This window comes from Suillus fuscotomentosus, assembly GCF_016647785.1.
Source record: "Suillus fuscotomentosus strain FC203 chromosome Unknown F5891scaffold_51, whole genome shotgun sequence".
Taxonomy (NCBI): Eukaryota; Fungi; Basidiomycota; class Agaricomycetes; order Boletales; family Suillaceae; genus Suillus; species Suillus fuscotomentosus.
The window spans coordinates 32,244-55,527 of NW_024539563.1; the positions used below are offsets into that span (position 1 = coordinate 32,244).

At 45.3% G+C, this 23,284-nt stretch overlaps 4 protein-coding genes across 4 annotated transcripts; 3 read left to right on the plus strand and 1 right to left on the minus strand.

Moving 5' to 3' along the window:
• Position 1: 1 nt before the first annotated feature.
• On the minus strand, positions 2 to 2,740 carry F5891DRAFT_566843 (cytochrome P450). The gene is made up of 14 exons (XM_041372297.1): positions 2,442 to 2,740; positions 2,108 to 2,359; positions 1,928 to 2,057; positions 1,685 to 1,876; positions 1,486 to 1,637; positions 1,325 to 1,440; positions 1,155 to 1,272; positions 1,073 to 1,086; positions 827 to 1,019; positions 720 to 776; positions 644 to 668; positions 454 to 590; positions 256 to 394; positions 2 to 201 (listed from the first exon to the last, which is right to left on the minus strand). The coding sequence occupies exons 2-14, from the start codon at positions 2,301 to 2,303 to the stop codon at positions 138 to 140; spliced, it is 1,533 nt and encodes a 510-aa protein (XP_041222420.1). The 5' UTR covers positions 2,304 to 2,359; positions 2,442 to 2,740; the 3' UTR covers positions 2 to 137.
• Positions 2,741 to 4,668: 1,928 nt separating this feature from the next.
• Positions 4,669 to 6,697, plus strand: F5891DRAFT_1051261 (peptidase family M48-domain-containing protein). The gene is made up of 3 exons (XM_041362485.1): positions 4,669 to 5,034; positions 5,083 to 5,354; positions 5,407 to 6,697. Exons 1-3 carry the CDS (start codon positions 4,756 to 4,758, stop codon positions 6,608 to 6,610), a joined length of 1,755 nt encoding a protein of 584 aa, XP_041222421.1. The 5' UTR covers positions 4,669 to 4,755; the 3' UTR covers positions 6,611 to 6,697.
• Positions 6,698 to 8,698: 2,001 nt separating this feature from the next.
• On the plus strand, positions 8,699 to 10,428 carry F5891DRAFT_1150010 (uncharacterized protein). The gene is made up of 7 exons (XM_041365116.1): positions 8,699 to 8,719; positions 8,776 to 9,107; positions 9,163 to 9,418; positions 9,470 to 9,506; positions 9,558 to 9,636; positions 9,688 to 10,007; positions 10,072 to 10,428. The coding sequence occupies exons 2-7, from the start codon at positions 9,026 to 9,028 to the stop codon at positions 10,276 to 10,278; spliced, it is 981 nt and encodes a 326-aa protein (XP_041222422.1). The 5' UTR covers positions 8,699 to 8,719; positions 8,776 to 9,025; the 3' UTR covers positions 10,279 to 10,428.
• An 11,136-nt stretch (positions 10,429 to 21,564) lies between these two features.
• Positions 21,565 to 22,943, plus strand: F5891DRAFT_1192500 (uncharacterized protein; the record flags this gene model as incomplete). The annotated part of the gene is made up of 5 exons (XM_041367614.1): positions 21,565 to 21,781; positions 21,932 to 21,993; positions 22,043 to 22,333; positions 22,383 to 22,588; positions 22,706 to 22,943. 5 exons carry the CDS (start codon positions 21,565 to 21,567, stop codon positions 22,941 to 22,943), a joined length of 1,014 nt encoding a protein of 337 aa, XP_041222423.1.
• Between the last annotated feature and the right edge of the window lie 341 nt (positions 22,944 to 23,284).

The following is a 23,284-nucleotide window of genomic DNA, read 5'->3' on the forward strand; positions in this document are numbered from 1 at the left end:
GCCTATTCATCTTCACATCTACATTTTCCCCTGCGTGTAAGTATACTGTTGCTTTAATGTAATCTCGTGGAATGCTCGGCATTCTTTTTACTTCTGAGGGTGGGAGCCGTATGATTAGCTTCCTAGGCGAATGTAAATCACAGAGTAGATGCTCTTTCTTCTGAACGGCTGACAAAAGAGCAAGAGAAGTGTATGGGTTGGCTGAGAGGCGGTGATAGTCAGAAATAAACGAGGCAGTATAAGAATTTCACACACATGGCTATACCGGCGGTAAATTCTTTCTTCACATCGATTTCTTCACCCAAGATGTCCTTCGACTTCACAATGCGAAATGTCGCGAGAATATTCACAATGGCGATCCAGATCACCGCCTCCGCTGTGAATCTCCCTGGGCCTGTTGTCAATCTTATGAGCTACCTGATTGAAGCCTCGATCATGATGAGGATTGCATACATATACGACGACCGAGCCCAAAAATTGGGTCAGCGGAGATGGGCTGGAGGTTCGAGTTGTTTTCAGCTGTGAGGTGCCGTTCAGGCCTAAAGTCTTCAACATCGGCCCCGTGTTTTGATTCATCTCTGCTCATTGCCCTTCACGAATAATATCAGCCAGTATTACAAATATGCGAGTTCCGCGTACAAACCAAACGTTGTTTATCACCAATGCGCCTGTAATATTTATTTTAGTCAGTTCTGAGTACTTGATAAATTCGTCCTCACCCTTGGGAATGAAGCAATCATCATAAACATCGTCCTTTGAAGTAGCATGGGGTATGCCTGTCCCTACGTTAGCAACAAGAAACCCGAGTATGATAAAGGCGACTAACCCAGAGGAACCACAGGAATCCATCTCAGCAGCTCTCGAAGGATCGCATCGACGTACGGTAGCAGCGGTCGGTCGTCGAATTCTGGCAATCTGCTAGTTACCCCTATGACAGAATCAATCTCTGCCTGACCCTTCGCCTGCACCTCTGGATAGAGAATCATGGCGAGAATGAATGTATGCAGCATCGATGAGCTCTTTTATCTACTTGTCAATAATAGCACTCCCAGCAAGGGGAAAAAACATCTACCGACTCAAAGCCAGCTGCGATGATATTCACAGAATATTGAGTATACTTATGCCCAGGACACGGGTCATAGATGAAAAGTTACCTATAAAGGCAGTAGCTGCCGCCGCTTTTATAGCGGCTTCTTGTTTATGTTGGTCTTCCTTCTCGTCGATTTGAGCTAAGCAATCAGATACCATGGAATGAGTGGCCAACCCGGCATCCTAGTGTGTGCACTTTAATCATCGAGTAGCACTCGGATTGTTAAGGACATACAATATTCTTCTTGACCAGATTGAACGGCACATTGAGCACTTGTCCTGCTAATTCTCTCGCACGAGCAGCGTCACGTTGAGATCCTAGACCAGGGAGCCACGCAGGCAGGCGAGCGACTAACGTGAATGAGCGGCATTCTGGAACAGGCTTTTTTTGCTTACGTATTGGAAAAACGGACACGATGGCGCTACGCTCAGGGGAGAGTGCCTTTGCGAGTATATCGACAAGTTCTTTGACATTGGCAACTATTGGATCGTTGCGCGGAGCTACATCGTACCCGTAGGTAAACGCCATAACGTTCGAGGCAATGAATCTAGATTATTATATATTAAATTTCTTCGCGATTGCAATGTGATTTACCTCTGGATATGGATTTCGAAATGTGATGGATCATCAAGCAGATCCTTCAGCAATGCTCGAACTCTTTTCGTGTGGATGTGATGATAGCGTGATGCACTCTCCAAGCGAAGTGCATGGTGAAACATCTTGCGGTGAAGTCTCCAGTCAGTGCCGTGGTAAGGCAGCATGACGGTACTAAAATCGAGGCCAAAACTGGATTATGATGAACGTTAAATGGTGGTCAAAATATAGACCAAAGCATACAGCTCGTTTGTTGCGATAAAGGGGCGATCAGAATATATGGCGGAACGTTGATCCATGAGTGCTCTTGCAACCTTTTCCGAATTGACCACGATAAAGTCAAGTCCAAGGAGGCGAAAATAGATCAGATCGCCTGTATTGGGGTGAGCACGTCCCATTTACTAGAATGTACCCGCTGCACACCATATTTTTTCCTCCAGTGTGTATATGTTAGCCATGGTCGAGCAATATTCAATTGGAGGAAGTTGCCCATGATGGGAAGCGGTTTCGGACCTGGGGGGAGTGGTAGTCTAGCCATTCTCTCAAACCTTGGAATAACCAAGGCAATAAGAACGCAAGCTACTAACACCCAGACAACGATATTGATGAGACTGTTCATGTTTGTGGGGGAAGTGACGCGAGTGGCGTATGCAATTTATACGTATCTTGGAGACCCTTCGGTACCGTGGAGAATTATGGTCAGCAGCAAATCTTTCTTTTCAGTGTTGAGTAATTAACTCAAGGCATAAATATTCACTCGGTGTAATGGGACGGACTGCAAGGGGAACCAAGGCCAGACCTCTATAGCGGGAGGCTACGGCTCTATCTATCGAGGACACGCGCTTGCCGAGTACGAGCCGGGACACCTGCTACTGCGCTCGGACCTGCCTCTGATGGGACGCCCCGCTCCGTCGGATATGTTTAGTCCTGCAGCTGAAGTCGAGGAATAGATCAACGATTTGATGCGTGGTTCAAGGGGTCAACATCATTTTCGTGCCGATTGCCACGGTAGGCGGATTGAGCGACATGGATTGGTTTATAAAAGACTGGTGTATTGAGCAGAGAGATTTCCCCACAAGTACTCTGGGGGTGAATAGTAAACACATCAGTGCCTCTTGATATTATTAGAATAACACTACCCCCGGAAATCATCACCTCTTGGAAAACCCACTCAATAGTCAACGCAACATATCGTTTGATTGAGGGATTGCATTAGATTCCATGTCATGTCAGCTGCCGCATCTGAAACCTGAGTCTAGTGTCCGTTTGATGGTTCGATCATTTGTTGATAGGTGACGGCACTGGCCGGTCAGTCGGTATCAAGGCCAATAAGAATGTCCAAACCCACCATTGCTGACCTCGTAAATGATCCGCGCTTCAAGACTTGGCCCAAGCAGATCGCACACAATCACCGCGGCCCGTTGTAGCCAGACGATTCCTCTGTTTTCCACAGCCACCCGAAGCCAGTAGCAGCACCTATGTATCCTCATCGAACCACAACGGCGGTACAGAATTCTATACAAGTGAGTCGAATGAGTCATGAGCTACCTGTGTTTTTGTGAAATGAAAAACAGGACGCACTCTTTCCCATATCGTCGCTAAAACCTCGCCAGAAATGCCCAATGTTTTATGCGAGATCACGCCAAGTCAATGGCACGAGAAATTCCTCGGACGGATGTTTAACTCGTTTCAAAAGTAAGCCAAGATATCTTACAGAGATTAGTCCTAGGTAACGCGTTTTCACGATTACCCCGCGGAATTCGGCAATTTCATCATACACCCCTGGTGAGTAATAAACAAAAAAGTCTGAATCGAAACGGGGAAATAAGCAGAAGCGGTCACATCGGGAGCAAGATCCTGAAGATTGTGAACCAAGTACTCACGGATCCGAAGAACTCCGATCCCTTCCCCTTGATATCCCGACAAGGGATTTGACTGCTTGAACCTGGATCGGTGATGTAGATGATCTGAAATAGATGATCGATAGTTTGCTCCGGCGTCGGATAGAGTGTCATAGCGGAGGAGAAAGACGGTGATGTAGGCGCGCTCCGAGAGGAACTCCAATCGATATCTCCACAACCTTCCACAGCTTCCACTCTTTGCTATAAGGAGCGCTGTCATGTGCACTTGTAATGGTGTCATAGCTATCACGTAAAATGGGACACGAGGAGCCTCGGGTATTACGGTTTGGGGGTTGGCGTAGGTTGGCGTTCATCGAAAGCTACTTTCAGGAACGTGACGCTGAAACGTCTTTGAGTTGTACGAAGTACAAAATATATTGCCCGTCACCGCGAGATGGTCAACACAAGCGGATTCGACAAAGACATAAAGAAGTTACATAGTCAGTATTCCCTGCCTCACTTTCCTGACTGGTCCGTAGAAGTATGCCAACATGCCACAGAAGGATATTCTGCAAGGAAATGGTACAAGATCCGGCAACCATCAAGAGATGCGTCAAAGTAACGACCACTCAGCGATAGTACACGCCAGTGCTTCCGAACAGCTGAAATTCGAATTCGTGCTGCAAAAGCGGAGGTGGGCCCCGAAAGTCAATTGGGTCACGAGGCTCCAGCTGGCAATTGGCACCCTTTGAGTCTTAACACCAGACTGGCAGAGACTTCAAATTTTAGATGCGAGTATATATATTGAACCTACTGCAGGGATATCCACAGCACGTATGATTTGATTGAATAAAGCTGGCAGACCCCAGTCACATCAATAGCAAAGGCCCTGGCCGATCGGTGATGATCAGCAGCGCGGTCACCAACATTAATATCGGTCACTGGCCATGGCAAACAACCCGCAAAGCTAATAATAGCCCAATATGATTAAAGTCGCGTGCGAGGGATGATTTATGAAGACCTCTTGCAAGGTGCTGGCTGACTTTTCGACTTGAGTGACAGGAGTCGGTGAAAGCGGCTGAAAGCGGGAACGATATGGCACAGCCAAGCCCAACCGATGGGCACAGCCACACATACCGTCATGACTTCGGTAGCGGCACCGCAGCTTCAAGGCTATCAAATCCTATAACTTGATCAAGGAAATACACTGGTTCGACAGAACCATGTACAATGTTTCGCCCAGTCACGCCCAGAGCTCCTTCAATTTCCTCGATATCCTGGCACTTCCCTTCAGCTGGCGCTCGAGCAGCAAGAGTACTAATCACAGCACGTTCAAGTTCATATCATGTATTCCATCCCACGCCAAAATTCAGCGGTCTTGTCCATGTTCAAGTTAACGATTGTATGAGGAGGCAAATATGGCATGCACAGAGAGGAATTGCACCATTTCATTCTTCCGGGCCAAACCAGGGACTTCCTCTCATACCGATGCTATTGGGAGCCTTCAAGGCATGTTCACCTGAATAACTCTTGCAAGTCCTATACTTAGTTTTTCAGGCATCTACTACCATAGAGGTAGCGCGTACCACTGCCCGTATTGCACTTACATTCCTGCCCCTCATCCTTTTCAAAAACCGCTGGTCAAAGAAATACCTCAAGCACCACGACAAATTTCATCCTGGTACACCGGTCGACGAAGAGAAAAAAGCCGCGCTTTTAAAACGTATACGTGCAAGGACGCTTGTTTTTAACGTACTTTTGTTTGTTCCTGTCACATTATTCTGGTTGGCAATTCTAGCAAGCGCCGAGCAGACACCTATCACAGGACGGTATGTCATGTATAGTATTCAATTTCTGCCTATCAGCTAAGTTGATTTACAGATGGCGGCTTATCGTTCTATCGCCCGAAGAGGAGGATGAGATAGCTGCGCAGCTCAAAGGCCCGAATTGGTATCACGCTGTCACTGAAATTCTCTCAACAGACGGTCAACTCAAGTTGATTCCAGCCACTGATTGGCGATATCAGTGGGTACGTGACACCTTACGGCGATTAGAGGTTGGCATTCCCGTATTGCAGCGCGAACAAGAGTTGGCTTCGCATTGGTTGGATACAACTCCTGATCAGCCGCCATTACCTCCACCTGCAGAGTATCCCCTACGACCTCGGCCCCGAGCCACGGACACCATGAGAAGGTGGTCGGAAGGTCTCTGTGGGCGAAGCTCACCTCATTCAGCTCATGTCATCGCTGGACCACCATATTCACTGCTTATCGTTGATAAACCCGATGCGGCTAATGCATTTTCTTACGGCTTTGGGCCAGATGGTGCTTGCGGCATTGTGGTTTACTCCGGATTCATTGACAACATCCTTTCGAAAGCTCCTTCTACAACTTTCTCCTCCGGCTACACGCCACAAGGTCTACCTGAAGAAAGCTCGTGGTGGGCACACCTTTTCGGTTCGCTCTTTATTTCGCCATTATCCACATTACCACCCCATCCAGTGCCCACAGAGCAACAAACAGCCGAACTCGCCATTCTCCTTGCCCATGAAGTTGCACACCTCGTTCTCTCGCATCACCTGGAGACGCTCTCATCCGTCACTATCATGGTCCCTGCTTTGATTTCCATGTTTGCTGACTTCACACGTACCCTCTTATTCCCCGTAACGATGCTCTTTGGGCCGTTTGTCAATGACGCAGTTGCCCAGCTGGGTAAAGTTGGTTCTGGGGAACTGACCAAAATAGGGGAATACTGCACGAGTGTGCACCAAGAGATAGAGGCGGATGTTGTATCCGCCAGGATCCTTGCGCATGCCGGTTTTGATGCGCGCCAGGCAGTAGCATTCTGGGAACACAAACAGAATGCGCCTCAAGCTGCTGAATGTTCTCTGACTGGTCGCCCGGAGACAAGCAATTCGAGTTGGGCGCTTACACGACAGATCATGGGTTCCTCACATCCTGTGAATGAGGTTCGCATAGAGAAGCTTAAGAGCGAACTCGTTCGATGGGAACTGGAAAAACGCGTCGCGGAGAAGAAGCGTATTATGGGAGAGCCGGAACGAAGCTCGATATTGGCATTCGTTTGAGAAATAGATCCTTTTGATATATTTTATCTCTCTCCAAGTCCACTGATGAATGAGGGAAAGATACAGCAAGTGTACTCAATTTATTCAAGTCATTACTACTGTAAATAAAGAATGATTGGGAATCTGAATAATACTTGTCCGTCCGCGAATTTCTTGTTTCTAACGTATGCAAGGACGAGACAGTTGTTCCCGTAGAAGTGACTCCCATGTGCACGCTCTACCTGCACTCCACCGCTCCTGCCAATGTGCTTGGCTGTCTGCGCACTAGTATGTGTCAATGCCGTTTTCGTATGTTATCCTGATGACAATTATTCGGGAGAGGTACAATAAAAACAGCCAGAAGCGAGTCCAGCGTCCAGCATTTTTTATCGTTGCATCAGGATTATCGTATTAACAATGGGAAGTGCGGCGGAGACGGAGACAGCAGCTTGTGCTTGCGGAGATTGGGCTTGAGCCGCACCATTAGAGTGTGCTGTGGCGTTGCTATCGGGAGGACATGCGGCAGGCTTTCCGTGTTTCAATGGAATGATTTTTATCTGTTTTCTCTTGCTGATGCATTCCTCTACGTAATATGAGATGGGTTGGATATTCGAGAAGGACAAAGGTGACACACACTTAGCATACGGAATATCGACAACTCCTGAGGAACGCTCGCGGAACTCGATATCTTCACCGCCTGGTCTGCCAGAGACGATTTCGAACCCAGTGGAAAAAGCGGGGTCGGGATGATGTATCATGGGCATCGGGGTGTATGAGACTGAATAGAGGAGACAACCGGTCACCAAGGGTGCTTAGTACATGCGATGTTCATGATCGAGGATGGAGGCGGTGTCATACAGAAACCTGAATATCGAGGTCAGGAAATAACAGCACTGGATGAGACATTAACGACATACCTGAGTGCGATCTGGTAGGTCGTCGGAAAAACTTTGGTACCCGGCGCTGATTGGCTGACGGACTGGAGGTCGTGTCATCGGCCTGGAAGATAGGTTTGAGTGCAATAGGCACGAGTGTGTCACGTACAGAGATGGAATGGCTGAACGGGACGTCATGTTGGCATCAGCCCTACATATGTTTAAATGATTGATGAGTTCCGCTTTATGAAAGTGTCACGTACAGCGAGTACCAACAAGTTGACATAGTCATCCAACACTGCGAGTTTAAAGTATGGCTTGATTAGGATATTACTCAAACACTGCCACCGATGGCAGCCTGGGTCACGACTCACGGCTCACGATCCACGAATATATCAAGTCCACTTCCTTTTCCAAATGACCGCCTCCTTGCGAGTACATCATGCATGTGGAGAACAGTACGTTCGTGCTAATGACGGGGGTTGTATTACAGTATTCTTTTGCTTGAATATCATTGTGATGTGCATGTTGCGAGTCTGAAAAAGGCGTGAGAAGGATCAAATGAACGGTTAAGTATCACATCGGGGTGAACAATATTTAAAAGAGGTTTATATGTTGTACAAAATGTGAAAACAATATTTGATATTTAAACTAACATAAAGATGGGTGCACGACTTCAAATTTTGGTGGTGTTTTGTGTGTCATCCAAAATATCAAATATTCACAACCATATTCCCACAGACAATATGTCAACAAATATAATAAATATAATCAGATTTTCCATGTCTGCTTCAATTTAAAGTTTGATTCTTACATAAAACTTTGGAGAAAACTTGAAGTTTTGCCAAAGCTTGACATTTAAATCGAGTTTTAATGTCATGTCATCTGTAAAACTTCAAGTTTTCTCCAAAGTTTTACATGGAAATTGAACTTTAAGTTGAAGCAGACATGAAAAATCTGACTATATTTCTTATGTTTGTTGACATATTGTCTGTGGGAATATGGTTGTGAATATTTGATATTTTGGATTACGCACAAAACACCACCAAAATTTGAAGTCGTGCACCCATCTTTATGTTAGTTTAAATATTAAATATTGTCTTCACATTTTGTACAACATATAAACCTCTTTTAAATATCGTTCACCCCGATGTGTATATGCAGGTGTCACATCTGAGCATGACCAGCAGCTACACCAAAGTTATGGGAAGTTTGTAATTTATCCTTCAGGCCATCTGAGGCTACGAAGCTTGAGGTTAGTCCATTCTTTCGCTCGATCCCACGTCAAGATTTAACGGCACGTTGCAGCCTTGTGGATGATTGATATATCAACCCTAGGCTGTCGCGCTCGTCTTTATCACTTCACGTAAAAGGGTTTACACTGTCCCTGGTCGACACATTCTTTCTCCTGGGTGAAAATTGTATTCCGAGACCGTATATATGACTGCTGCTTTCTCCCGGGCCAGGGCTAAACCACCCTGCTGGTTGTTCTCACCGCTGCTGCTGCCAGATATTAAGATACACCTTCCCGACATCCCCTCATCTTCCCAAATTTTCGGTCATGTCATCCTATACCCCACAGACAGATTTGTCACTTGAACGGTCTCGTCTTATCGGAATAATTCTGGGAGGTGTATCCTACGGTGCGTTTTCGGCCCACTCACGAGGATTCGGTAGTTGACCTCTGTACCATGATAGGCGTATACCTTCTCCTTACTGTACAAGCGGTGACTGCTCTCATGCAACGTCCCCGACGTGGGCAGAAAATTGCAAACAATCGTCGCATGCTTCTTTGTTACACCCTCATCACGTTCGCACTTTCGACGATATGCTTTGCTTGCAGTACCAAATATACCGAGGTGATCTGGATAACCCTTCGCGATGCACCTGGTGGACCCGTTGCGCTGATTGAGAACTCAATGCACTACCGTATCAACTTTGTGGCGATACTCTGGCAAGCACCTTTATCTATCCACCTACACACAACGTTGACAATCTCATCTAGTGGTTACGTCGCGGAGTGGTTCATGCAAGCACTGCTCGTGAGCCGAATAGTTTGCCGTATGTGTAAGCCTGACCCCTGAAATACTTAGCTTTACCGATGTTTCGTGCTATGGGATTGGGCGAGACATGTGATGATCCCCATGTTCGTCGTCTATATCGGCATGATTGGTGCAGCTAGATTATTTACAAAACGGTCGTAGTTGCTGACATCTTGAGCAGCAGCAGCCATCGTCGTGTTGGTCCAGGCGGGCACCGGGGCTTCATTTTACACTATCAACGCCACGCTTGCATACCTCGCCTTCTTAGTGGCAAACACTGTGCTTTATACCATTCTCGTGGCGAAACGCCTGCTCTCCATACGAAGCGAGATGAAGACGGCGTTGGCTGAATATGACTCTAGCATCTATGATACCATCATCCTCATGGTCGTCGAGTCCGCCATGGCATACACTGTCTTCGTCATCATCTTCATAGTTGCATTTGCTGTGCATTCAGACACTGTTTCCACGCTATGCTTCCTATCCATTTACCAAGTTCAAGTAAGCATGTAAAGACCTGATTTATCTGTGTCTCTGACACTGGCTTCTTTTTCCAAAAAAATAGGGCATTACGCAGTTGTTCATCATCATACGCGTGGCACGAGGGAGGGCAGTTACCCATGCTTGGTCGACCCGAAATGCTCCAGCGGCACCTACGACTCTGGCGTTTGCAGGGACCACATCAGAAGGAACCAACGCAACTACGCCAGAGCAGGACAGTGCCAGTGAATCGTGTTCTGTTTCGGCAAAGTCGGCAGAGGCAAATGTATAGCGTACCACAAGCGTGCCGTACTTGATTTATTCCCTAACTTTACTTATAACCTCTTTGTAATTTTATAGTCAATTTCTAGTTTCAATTGATTACCACTTTACTATGATATGCGGTAGGTAGATAAGTACTGTCCACAAATACATCCGTCGTGAAATATCTTCGACGAAGACCTGAGCACAGTGGTATAAAGTTGGTTAAAACTTCTGTGAAGTGTATGAACCGTGGGGTGAACCACGTAGTCGCGGGTACCTCCCTCTTGGCGAGGAAATAAAATGTTCGCGGATCCGGGAAAGTATCCTACCGATCGCTGGATGGCCTGGGCTTCTAGTCCGTCAAAAGTTCGATTAACGGTGATGGTTCGCATGAAAACTCATATCTTCCTTTGGCACCCTCTCGCTCTTGCGTCGAGTGAATCTGTGTCTGATTGGTCCAAGTGGGACTTTGCCGTGAGTGACACTCTGGTTGGGAGTAGGAAAAACTGAAGTGAGAAAAAGATATGTAAGTCTGCGGAAGAGTGTGAGTGCGAAGGGGTGTGGAGACCACTGACCCCTGGGGGATATAAGTGCGCTGATGAATCAAGTATTCGTCAGCGAGGGTTATACTATAGAGAATCTGAGATGATAGATGATAGATATAGCGATACTAATGATAACAAGTGCGAGACTGAGGCTTCGAGACTGGATGTGATTGCCTGGCAGTAGGGATTATGCTGTAAAATAGTAAGGGTCCTCGGTTGTCGCTGGGCCGAATGGAATGCGAAAAAAGGAGGCAGAAGGGAGTGGCGTCGTGTTTGACAGCGTAGGGTCTGAATGACGAGAACGAGAGTACGAGAATGAGTGAACGGTTGGACGAATTGGTATCTTGTAGACAGTATAAGAAGAGACATGTGTAATTATTGACAAGTGCCGAAGTTGTGGGCTGCGAATAGGATGCAAATGACGAGAACGAGGTGCTAAGCATTATGCGGGTCGGTACCGACGAAAGATAGCTGTGAAATAGAGTTGGGGACCGTGCTGCTCGCTGACGCTGGTAAGGTGAGGTCGTGGTTGTGGTAAGTGTTGACTCGGCAACTTCTGACGGGCCACCTCTTCAACACACATATGACGTCACTTGTGCAGCCTTTTCCGCTGACGGAAAGCTGCTATCCACAGCTCCATCAGTAAATTCACACATTGCTTGGCAGACCTTTTTTCAAAAATTAAAACTTATTTTTAACTTATTGACACTTATTCACCTTTATTCACTTGGCTGTTTGTTTTCACAAGTCAAAAAAGGAAGCGCATGACACACAAGTGCCGAAAAGTCAGAAAAGTTAGTTCAAGTATTCAAAACAAAAATAAGTACAGCAAGTAAAATAAGTAATTCAACTTGGTATCTAATCTGTGGCGGGTAGCTCGTGACCCATATATTCCTGCACTAGATATATGGGTGTAGGTACAATGTATGTCAGTAGTAGCAACACAATAACGAGATTGACGGACTCACGAATGGTGAATGGCAGGAAATGACTTGGATCAGCATGGCTCTTGCTCGAAGAAGGATCGACAGACTCATGAACTGTGAACAGCGGGCAACGACTTGGATCAGCATGGCTCTTGCTTGAAGGAGGATCAACACACCCATGAAGCACGAACAGCGGGCAACAACCTGGATCAGCGTGGCTCTTGCTTGAAGGATGACCGACACACCCACGAAGCGCGAACAGCAGGCAAAGACTTGGATCAGCATGGCTGTTGCTCGAACAAGGAACGACACACTCACTTCCTGCGAACAGTGGGCGACGACTTGGATCAGCATGGCCATTGCTCGAACAAGGAATGACACACTCACTTCCTGCAAATGGTGGGCGACGACTTGGATCAGCATGGCCATTGCTCGAATGAGGAACGACACACTCACTTCCTGCAAATGGTGGGTGACAACTTGGATTAGCATGGCCGTTGCTTGAACGAGGAACAACACACTCACTTCCTGCAAATGGTGGGCAACAACTTGGATCAGCATGGCCCAAGCTCAAATGAGGAACGACACACTCACCTCCCCCAAACGGTAGGCAACAACTTGAATCAGTGTGGCTCGAACTCGAACAAGGAATGACACACTCACATACTGTGGACAGTGGGCAACGACTTGGATCGGCCTGAGCTTGAACGAGTCCGAAACATCCAAGTCAAACATTTGTGTATGTTTGTTTATTCCCATGGTTCAACAAATGTTCTTGGACACGTCAATGCTTTCTTCCACTGCTCTGCCCCTCCATCTTCTTCAACACAACTTGTCTTGGAATTGCGGTATCTTTCTCTGGTAAGCCACAGAGGTGAGTGTATTCTTTATGTTGCTAACCTACTTTGTTTTTTTACATGGCCTTTTACCTGCCTACTCCACGCTGATGGTGTTGCGGCCGTATCCCACTCTTAGACCGTGCGTGATCTCATCTTTTAATCTGCCTACCCGATTCTGATAGTGCCGCAGCCGTATCCTGCTCTCAGCCAGTGCATGATCTCGTCTCTTGGTGGACGGTTGACAGTGCCATGTCCTGCCTGTAGGTACTATGTGAGTAAGTCTTTGTTTTTCTTGTCTTTTTTATACTAATAACATCTCCATCAGTTAGCCTGTTATTCTCCTGCTCGCTACTCTCTCCTGCTCGCTACTTACTCTCTCCTGCTCGCTACTTACTTTCGCTTGCTCGCTACTTACTCTCACCCGCTCACTAGTACTCATTATATTAGTTACTCCCTCTGAAATTCAGTGTTTTTTGCTTATGATCTTAACAAGAGTTAAATAAGTCTGGAAAGTGTACAATAAGTGAAATAAGTATAATAAGTATCTCTGAATTGTGCTACTGGCACAGCTCACAATGTAGCAATAAGTACGAAATAATTGCCAAAAAAACTAAAATAAGTTTGGAAAAAGTTGAAGTCAAGAGGAGGCATCTGCTTTTTTGACTTATAATCGTCGTGTGGCAAGTTCACGGCAAGTTGATGTCACCGTTCTTATGAATGGCTTTTCTGCTCCTTTTTGGGAATTATCCGGCGGCAAGTTGCAAAAAAGGAAGGTCAAGCAATGTGTGAATTTACTGATGTCATACAAAAAAGTGTACATCATAAACAGTATTGTATTTATTATACAGTAAATTTGCACTAATTCGAAGACCTCCACCAATCCCGACGGGCCATCCAATGAGAATCATTTGTGGCCCTCCAGTAGCCACTTCAGATGTGTGCATAAGTTTCCCTGTCACAGCATTACAAGTGACAATCTGTTCTCGCTGGGTAAAACAACTGTAGCAGTCAATCACAATCTTCCCTTCTTTCCAGACTGCTCTGTGAGAGCAAATATACCAATACTTAGGCTGACTAGATATGAGGTGTGGGTGCCAACTGGGAGAGAGAGATTAGATCTGAGGCATCACAATCACAATTGTGGTCCATCAGCAAACTACAACTTTCCCCACAGAAGGCACACGACTTATGTTCCCACAACAGCTGATCACAGATTTCACAGTTCCGCCGAGAGTCACAGCAAATAGTACCACAAGGTATACATTTATTACAATCACTCACAGTTCAACATGACTCACAGGACTTTGCATTTGAAAGTCGAAGGAGTCCGAGTTTGAATAGCTACCAGTAGTAAGTAGTATATACCAGTACTAGTAATACCATAGAAATGTGAACTCAATCTTTTATTTTGGACTATGGATGGCTTTGGACAATGCAAAATTACATTCAAACACTGAGATAACAACATGAGCATAAACATTGTATGAACTGTAAGGAAAACACAGTACTAATAGTGCTAGTAGTACACGAGGCTAATATCATAATGTGACATATAGTAGTGCAAACAGTTCATGACAAACAGGTCAGTCAAGCTGGATAGTGAGAGCGCGGCCACTTGGACCTTCTGTCGTAGCAGATAATGAATTTTCTGCACCTGATAAGTACAATTGCTTTCTCTCACAGATCATAAACTTACCGGCACACTGATGATCACTTTTGCATTGTCTTGCAGATAAATGAGACCAGCCATGCTGTTTAAGGCAAGTCTCATGCACCCCAGGCCCATGTCTGCATCGTCTAGTGTCTTCCCTGTGACATCTACTCGGAATCTGAGCAAGCTCAATAATACTTCATTTTCCTGTAGTAAACACTCTGCAAGTGCCTTTTGTGCCCGAAATACTTCACGCTTGGCTCGTGCGAGGTCCATAACAAGTTTTGTTTCAGAATTAGTTGAATTCTGTATCAATTGATAAAAATTTAGGTGCCTTCAAGAAATGAGAAATGTAAAATTGACTTTACCAAGGAAGTAATAGCTTCAAGAAGCTCGTAAAAGTCCATCCCACATGTCCCTGGTCTCGCGTCATCATGGTGCTGATGAAGAATGTCGTCAGCTAGACCTGACACTTTTGTCGATAATGCACGCAGATTGATGGTCATTGTGTATTGAGAAATAGTTTCGGGAAATGCCGGTATTAGTATCAGCCATATTACTGAAGTCTGTGTTTCTTACTAGGCTGAGTGTCTTACTACTAGTATGTCTCATCATGATTCCAGCTGCCCCTCATGCGGCAAAATCTTCAAAGACCACACTTCCATTGCTCGTGTCACGAGTTCCAAATACAAACCATTATTCGTTCCTTAATTCTAAGTCCTTTAAGCGCCCAGTCACAGCGCCTGTTCCTAAGAATATGTTTACTGTTGAAGAAGTTCCTATTATTGCATCTATTGTAGAATTACCAGAGTCACATGATCAATCGGACAATGCCGAAGATATTGACGTCATGCCTTGCGACACTCTTGGAATGTTCCAGAGTCTTACTGCGGCTGCGGCACATGTTATGACATCATAGTTATATATAGAATCGTACGATACCTTTAATTATTCTGATTGGTTAGTTAGTTCATACTCAGTTTCGATCTCAGTTTCAATATGTGTATATAGGTAGCTTGTCGTAGTCAGTAGTTCTTTAGTTCAAACCTCTTGTATCTCCAAGTGAGCAATCCAAGATGTACCTGCTGCCTTATCCTCTTTGTGATTATCTTGTTGTTTGAGTCCTAGTCTCTGCCCTGCGTTAATTCGTTTAAAGGGGTTGTGACATTAGGTTTGAACTATAGGAGACTCCGACTCTCGCGTTACACTCTCGCATCTCTTTCTCTTTCGCCTGGTCGTGTTGGTAGTCACCACACCATCAACCGAAACAGAACCGTTATACTTTTGCCCGGCTTAAACCGCCGCGATCTTTTGATTTCATCCCTTTGCTCATTTGAGCGCATTTTCCTACCTATCATCTTTCGTAGTTAGTAGTCCTATACCAGGCCCTGTCTTACCGCAGCCGCCAGTATACGGAGGTGTTCACGACATTAGGCGTGTCACTGCAACTTTGAGTGCTGGCCCAAAACCCTGCCTGCTCAACGTTACTATAGTTTCATTTTACCTATCCCTTTCTTCATACGCACGTAGGCATTCGTTTCGAGTCAATAGCGGAACTGTCTAGACGACAAACCGTGCTTTCGACCTACGAGGATTTAGAGACATACCCTAGTGAGACTCGCACTTGTAAGCTTCGGCTGGAAGAGTGATAACTTGTCCTAAGCTTGTACCCTCAGAACGGAGATTGCATTGTCCCTAGTTTTTCCCACTCGATCGAGTATAGTTACGTATCCTTTTTAGTTAGTATTAGGGAAGCATCGGTTGGGTTGATTAAAGAACCCTTCGATCCTGAAGTACGTGGTAGATCCGATCAGATATTGGGGACCGCTTCAGTTTTCCATTTACATAACCTTCTTCTTTTCACCATCATTCCCTTTCGGAAGAGCCCTTACGAGCAGCTCTTCAACAGACATCAGTGAATCGGGTTCCAGAACACAACTGGCACTATGTCTGAATTACCAAACTCTCCTACACAGTCTGCACCGACAGTGGTGTTACCATCCACTCCACAGGAGGTTGTCGAGTACATTCACATGTCACTTGCAAATCAAGCGGAAAGCTTCAGGGTCAGAATCACAGAACTAGAAGCCAAGAATGCGGCTCTAGAAGAAGCAAACAGACTCCTGGGCGTACGCCTAGAAATGCAAGAAGACGAGACTGTGAAAATGCAGTCTCAACAACCATCATTCGGCTCTGCAGGAGCTAGCTTACTTTCATCGAACTCCTCCCCTTCCATCAAATACTCCAAACCCCAAGACTTCACTGGAGAAAAGGACTCCATAGAACTCATGGTCTGGATATCCCAAGTAGCGCTATACACTGCGCAATGGCCCAACATCCAAGAAGGCCAAAGAATCGGAGTAATGCTCTCCTTTATGAAAGGTACTGCAGCCAAATGGGCGCAACCTTACATCACCAAACTTGGAAAGACCGGAGATGAGAAGTTGACCGTGGAGAAATTCCTGGAAGACTTAGAAGCCATGTGGGGGCAAGAAGATCGTGAAGGAAAAGCGATCAGAGAACTGGAATCCCTTAGACAAGGATCTTCCTCAGTTCCAGAGTACGCAGCCGCTTTCAGACAAAAGGCTGCACACACTTCATTTTCCGATTACGACCAGAGACAGAAGTTTAGACTGGGACTTCAAGACCGTGTCAAAATACAGCTCGCTCATGTCCGTTACGAGGACAAAAACACCATGAAGAAACTGGTGGAACATGCGATCCAAATCGGACGCAACTTCGAAGAGCTGGATGCGGACAAGAAGAAGACGACCTGGTGGACCCCTAAACAAGGCCCCAGGACCCCAGAATACAAACCTGGCCCTAGTAGGGAAAGTGACGCTATGGACGTCGACGCCAACAAACAGCGAGGTGCTCCAAAACCTCAAGGAAGGACTGGATCCTTCAAATGCTACCGCTGTGGAGGCGAAGGCCATATGGCTAGAAACTGCAAAGACGCAGTCGCACCAAAAGTGCAGGTGAAGGCTACTACAGTGCCAAAAGAAGAAGACCCTATTCCAAGTTGGTTCAAAGCTTGGGTCAGCTCCAAGGAAGGCAAGGGTTTTTAGAAGGGTCGAAGTCAAAGTCTGCGAACTTAGACCCAAACAATCGTTTCTCTATCCTATCTACGTTCTCGGATGTATCAGAAGTATATATTAAATCCAAATCTGAACATTTTTACATTCCGATCACGTTGAAGGGAAAGAACCGACAAGCAGATGTGAAAGCACTGGTAGATTGCGGTGCATCGACATTATTTATTAGCGAGAAGTTTGTAAAAAAGAACGAAGTCCGGTGCCATAAATTATTAAGGCCCATTCCGGTTAAAAATATTGATGGCTCGTTAAATGCCGCTGGATCGATGACTCATTACGCTGAATTAGGTCTAAAGATCGGTGACCATGTTGAGGATCAAGCAGCCTTCATGGTTACGGACTTAGGAAGCGATGATGTTATTATTGGCATAGATTGGCTAAGATATCACAACCCGGAAATAGATTGGAACGCTGGACGTTTTGCACTTTCTCATTGCCCAGTTAAATGTATTACTAAAAAAGAACAAAGACAAAAAAATAAAGAAAAAAGAAAAGAACAAAAAAAGATAGAAGAAGTGCCAGACCTGATTCCCACAGAAGAGGATGACGAAGAAGACATGGCGATGAAGAGGGCGACGGTTGAGGAAATAGAAGACGAAGAGTATCCTGGAGAATGGATCAAGTATAAAGCCTCGGTTGCCACGGAGCAGAAGGTTGCAGAAGAAGCAACGAAGGTGAAGAAATCGGTCAAAGAGATGGTTCCCGATTGGCTTCACGAGTACCTGGGAGTTTTCTCAGAAGAAGAATCTAAGCGCTTCCCTGAAAGAAAGAAATGGGATCATGCGATAGATCTTAAAGATGATGGCGATCTTCCGCCAAATGCGAAACCCTATCCCTTATCACCCAAGGAGATGGACACTTTGAAAGATTGGTTAAAAGCCGAGACTGCACTGGGACGTATAAGAAATTCACAATCTCCAGTGGCAGCACCTTTCTTCTTTGTGGCCAAAAAAGATGGCAAGTTGAGACCGGTGATGGACTATAGAAAGCTCAATGAGAAGACGGTTAAAAATGCATATCCGCTACCGAGATCTCAAGATTTGATTGATGCTTTAACCGGTGCCACGATGTACTCCAAGATGGATGTAAGATGGGGGTACAATAATATTCGCATGAAAGAAGGAGATGAGTGGAAGGCGGCCTTCAAAACGCCGTTTGGTCACCACGAACCAACCGTAATGTACTTCGGTTTAACAAACTCCCCTGCCACGTTTCAAACCATGATGAACGAGATATTCAGAGATTTAATTGATGGAAAGACCGTAGTTGTCTATATCGATGATATCCTCGTATTCACGAATGGCAATAGGGAGCAACACCGAAAAGTTGTATGAGAGGTACTGAAATGACTAAAAGAGAATGATCTGTATCTGAAGCCTGAAAAGTGTAGCTTCGAACAGACAGAAGTCGAGTTCCTCGGGTTGATAGTGGAGAAGGGTGGTGTTCAAATGGACCCTGTGAAAGTAGAAGGAGTAATGAAATGGCCGGTACCCAAATGCGTTAAAGATATACAAGCATTTATGGGCTTCGCCAACTTCTACAGAAGATTTATCTTCGGGTTCTCAGACATCGCTAGACCAATGAATGATTTACTATGGAAAGATGTCAAATGGGATTGGATGGAGAAACAGCAAGATGCTTTTGATGAACTGAAGTCAAGGTTTACATCAGCTCCGATCCTAGTAATGCCTGACGTTGAGAAAAAAATGAAAATAGAAACCGATGCTTCTGATTACGCAACTGGAGCGGTTCTATCTCAACTGATGGAAGATGACCTATGGCACCCCGTGGCATATTACTCTAAGTCAATGAATGATGCAGAAAGAAATTACGACATCCATGACAAAGAGTTACTCGCAATCATTCGAGCGTTGGAGGAGTGGAGGCACTATGTGCAGGGAAAACCTCATCATGTGGAGATCTGGATGGATCATAAGAATCTCGAGTACTTTATGACGAGCCAAAAGTTGACAAGAAGGCAAGCCAGATGGAGTCTGTTCCTGGCGGAGTATGAATTTACGCTCCAACATAAGCCTGGTGTAGTCAACGATAAGGCCGATAAGCTTTCTCGGAGAGAAGACCACAGAGGGGGGGTAGAAAACGACAATTCTGATCGTATTTTGTTAAAACCGGAGTTTTTTACTGTAAAAGCTGCTAAAAGAGGTCAAGTTCTAGTGCAAGGAGAAAAACAATTGCTGAGAAAGATAAGGCAATGCACAGAACGAGAGCCTGAAGTCGCTAAAGCACTACAAACGCTAAAAGCAGCACCGGTACAATTGCGTAGAGGAGTTGAAGAATGGAATGTGGAGGATGGATTGGTGTTATTCCGAGGACTGGTTTACGTTCCAAACGATAAAGAGATTCGCCGAGAGATATTGGAGTTGTTTCATGACTCTCCACCGGCTGGACATCCTGGACGTGCCAAAACCTTAGAATTGATTTCCAGAAATTATTGGTGGCCTTCAATGACAAAGTATGTCCACGATTACGTAGATGGCTGTGATAGATGCAGAGCAACAAAGATTCACCCAATGCAACCACATGGTCCGCTTAAACCAAATGAAATACCAGCGGGACCTTGGCAATCAATCACTTGTGATTTGATAGTAGATTTGCCTAAAAGCGAAGGGTTCGACTCTATTTTTGTTGTCGTTGATCGATACACAAAACAAACGCACATCATGCCTACAAAAAAGGAAGTTGACGCTCGAGGAATCGCGAAACTTTTCTTAGATAACGTATGGAAACACCATGGAACTCCGAAACAGGTGATATCGGACAGAGGAACACAATTTGTTTCCAAGTTTATGGGACAAGTGTCGAAACGCCTAGGCATAAAATGGAACATGTCAACGGCTTATCATCCTCAGACAGACGGACAAACAGAGAGAATCAACCAAGAAGTAGAGCAATATCTGAGAATGTTCACGTCTTACCGCCAAAATGATTGGGTAGACTGGCTTCCGATAGCAGAATTCGCTCACAATAACTCTGTCACTGTAACGGGTCATAGTCCATTCAAAGTACTCTATGGATACAATCCAGAGTTTACTTTTTCACCAATTTCCAATTCTAAAGTACCTGCAGCTGATGAACGAGTGGATGTAATGAAAGAGGCGAAGGAAGACACAGAAAGTATGCTGCGAATGGTGAATGAGCGGATGAAAAAATTCTATGATAGAGGAGTAAAAGACGCACCACAATTCAAGAAAGGAGATCTGGTCTGGCTCAATGCCAAAAATATCCGTCAGAAAAGACCAAATAAGAAACTCTCCGATCGACGACTTGGTCCGTTTGAAGTGCTAGAGAAGACGGGTGATGTAAATTACCGCCTGAACCTTCCAGCAAAATATCAGATTCATCCGGTATTCCATGTAGAATTACTCACTCCGCATTCCCCCTCAACCTTAGTCCAAAGACCTCCACATCATCGTCCGCCGCCAGAGATCTTATCAGAAGGCGATTCCGAATGGACAGTACGAAAAGTCCTAGACTCGAGACTGCACAGATCAAAACTCCAATACCTAGTAGAGTGGGAAGGATATCCGATAGAAGAAGCGACATGGGAACCTGAGGAAAACCTTGAGAATGCACGGTTGAAAGTTCAAGAATTTCACCGGCAAAATCCGAAGGCATTGAATCCCTGCAAAATTAACAAATCGGTGTTCGAAACCCAAGAGTTTTTGGAATGGCGCAAGAAGTTTATTCGTCCTAGTTTCATTCGCGATGACGCTCATCCTAGAGAGGGGGTAATGTCACGAGTTCCAAATACAAACCATTATTCGTTCCTTAATTTTAAGTCCTTTAAGCGCCCAGTCACAGCGCCTGTTCCTAAGAATATGTTTACTGTTGAAGAAGTTCCTATTATTGCGTCTATTGTAGAATTACCAGAGTCACATGATCAATCGGACAATGCCGAAGATATTGACGTCATGCCTTGCGACACTCTTGGAATGTTCCAGAGTCTTACTGCGGCTGCGGCACATGTTATGACATCATAGTTATATATAGAATCGTACGATACCTTTAATTATTCTGATTGGTTAGTTAGTTCATACTCAGTTTCGATCTCAGTTTCAATATGTGTATATAGGTAGCTTGTCGTAGTCAGTAGTTCTTTAGTTCAAACCTCTTGTATCTCCAAGTGAGCAATCCAAGATGTACCTGCTGCCTTATCCTCTTTGTGATTATCTTGTTGTTTGAGTCCTAGTCTCTGCCCTGCGTTAATTCGTTTAAAGGGGTTGTGACAGCTCGTCATATGAGCCAGCCTCGGTCTGGATGCAACACGTGGTTAGAGGATATGATCAACTCCATTTCACCTGGTGAAGATCATAACATGGGCTCTGCAGATGACGAGGACTTCACTGGACTTCCTTGTGATGTTTCTTATGATCTGGGACTTGGAGGCAAGGAAAATTTTCATTATTTCGGTGCAGGAGGAGAGGACATCCCTGATGGAAATAAAGTGCATGCTGGTGAAGTAATCGACTAATTTCCAGAGCCTACTCTGGCCTATGAGGACAGCTACACATTTCTGGGGCTGTTTGATGTGGATGAAAACAGTGTATATCGGAAAACGAACCTCTATTATCTGTTTAGCAGTTGACAAGATTGGCAACTTGCAGCATGGCTCTTACATTCGGGCCTAAGCATGGGGAAGATCGACTCTTTTCTATCACTCGAAATGGTCAGTTTGTCTACTTCACTTTCACTGCTAACGATTCACGTCTTTTTAGATCAAGGATTTACCCTTGTCATTCCGCTCCACCAGAGAACTATGCAGTCAAGCTGAGATGCTGCCCAGTGGTCCATGCTGGAAGTCTCAAGTCATTCATACATCGCATCCTACAAAGTCACCAGTCATTCTGTACTGGCGTGACCCTATTGAATGTATCGCCAGCATCTTCAATCACCCACTGTTTCACCGTCATATGGATCTCATGCCTCGCAAGATTTACTCTACTGCAGAGAAACTATGTCATGTATATACCGGATGGATGTCAGGAAACGTCACATGGGATATGCAAGTGAGTAGATAGTCAAATATTGAGGTTTGGTACTCATGTATTCTTAAAGTCGGCAATACCCAAGGGTGCAACCCTCCTTGGCACCATTCTCTCCTCTGACAAGACGAACATCACTGCATTAACAGGGGATCATGTAACTCATCCGCTCCTAATTAGCCTCTCCAACATCCATATGAATGTACACTTGAAATCATCAACCAACTCTTTCGTTCTCACTGCCCTGTTACCAGTCCCCAAGTTCATTCACAAGAAAAAGTGAATGAAGGGTGTATTGGAGGATTGCCTTATACATCAATGCCTCAATATTATTCTTGAGCCACTCAAGCAATCCACTCAACATGGTGTCATGCTGTCTGATCCTATCGGATGCAGTCGGTATTGCTTCACTGCTCTCATGAGCTATATCACCGACACCCCCGAGGCCATGATGCTGGCAGTCATTGGTGGAAAAACATCGCCAGTGATGATGGCAATGTATAAGCAGTTCAGGGATGCATTCCATCATGAACCCCAGACAAAATCAATGATGATTGCACAGCTCGCTGTTGTGTGCTCACGTGCTGATCCTAATGATCTTGAGGCATATTTCCATAAGGCACATAAATTCTGACTGAATGGTGTCGACAAACCGTTCTGGTGGGACTATGCACTAGCAGACCCCTCCCGGTTTCTTACACCGGAATCACTCCATCATCATAAAGAATTCTTTGACCATGACACCCAATGGCTCATTCGCGCTGTTGGAGATTCTGAAATAGACTTCCGGTTCTCAGTGTTACAGCCCATCACCAGTTATCGACACTTTTACGGTGGCATCTCCAAATTAAAACAAGTCACTGGTCGCTGTGAACAAGAAATTCAATGTTATATCATTGCTATCAGTGTGGATGCAGCACCTCCTTGTGTCATCACTGCTGTACATGCACTCATGCAGTTCTGGTATCTCATACA

What these genes read in the sequence shown, in the direction of transcription:
- F5891DRAFT_1051261 (XM_041362485.1), top strand. Translation starts at nt 4,756, where the DNA reads ATGTTTCGCCCAGTCACGCCCAGAGCTCCTTCAATTTCCTCGATATCC. An exon ending in TGCTATTGGGAGCCTTCAAG is followed by an intron (nt 5,035 to 5,082) that starts GCATGTTCACCT and finishes TTAGTTTTTCAG; the next exon opens with GCATCTACTACCATAGAGGT. An exon ending in CAGACACCTATCACAGGACG is followed by an intron (nt 5,355 to 5,406) that starts GTATGTCATGTA and finishes GTTGATTTACAG; the next exon opens with ATGGCGGCTTATCGTTCTAT.
- F5891DRAFT_1150010 (XM_041365116.1), top strand. Translation starts at nt 9,026, where the DNA reads ATGTCATCCTATACCCCACAGACAGATTTGTCACTTGAACGGTCTCGT. An exon ending in CGTCTATATCGGCATGATTG is followed by an intron (nt 9,637 to 9,687) that starts GTGCAGCTAGAT and finishes CATCTTGAGCAG; the next exon opens with CAGCAGCCATCGTCGTGTTG. An exon ending in TATCCATTTACCAAGTTCAA is followed by an intron (nt 10,008 to 10,071) that starts GTAAGCATGTAA and finishes CCAAAAAAATAG; the next exon opens with GGCATTACGCAGTTGTTCAT.
- F5891DRAFT_566843 (XM_041372297.1), bottom strand. Translation starts at nt 2,303, where the DNA reads ATGAACAGTCTCATCAATATCGTTGTCTGGGTGTTAGTAGCTTGCGTT. An exon ending in TTCGAAATCCATATCCAGAG is followed by an intron (nt 1,638 to 1,684) that starts GTAAATCACATT and finishes ATAATAATCTAG; the next exon opens with ATTCATTGCCTCGAACGTTA. An exon ending in ATCTGGTCAAGAAGAATATT is followed by an intron (nt 1,273 to 1,324) that starts GTATGTCCTTAA and finishes TGCACACACTAG; the next exon opens with GATGCCGGGTTGGCCACTCA.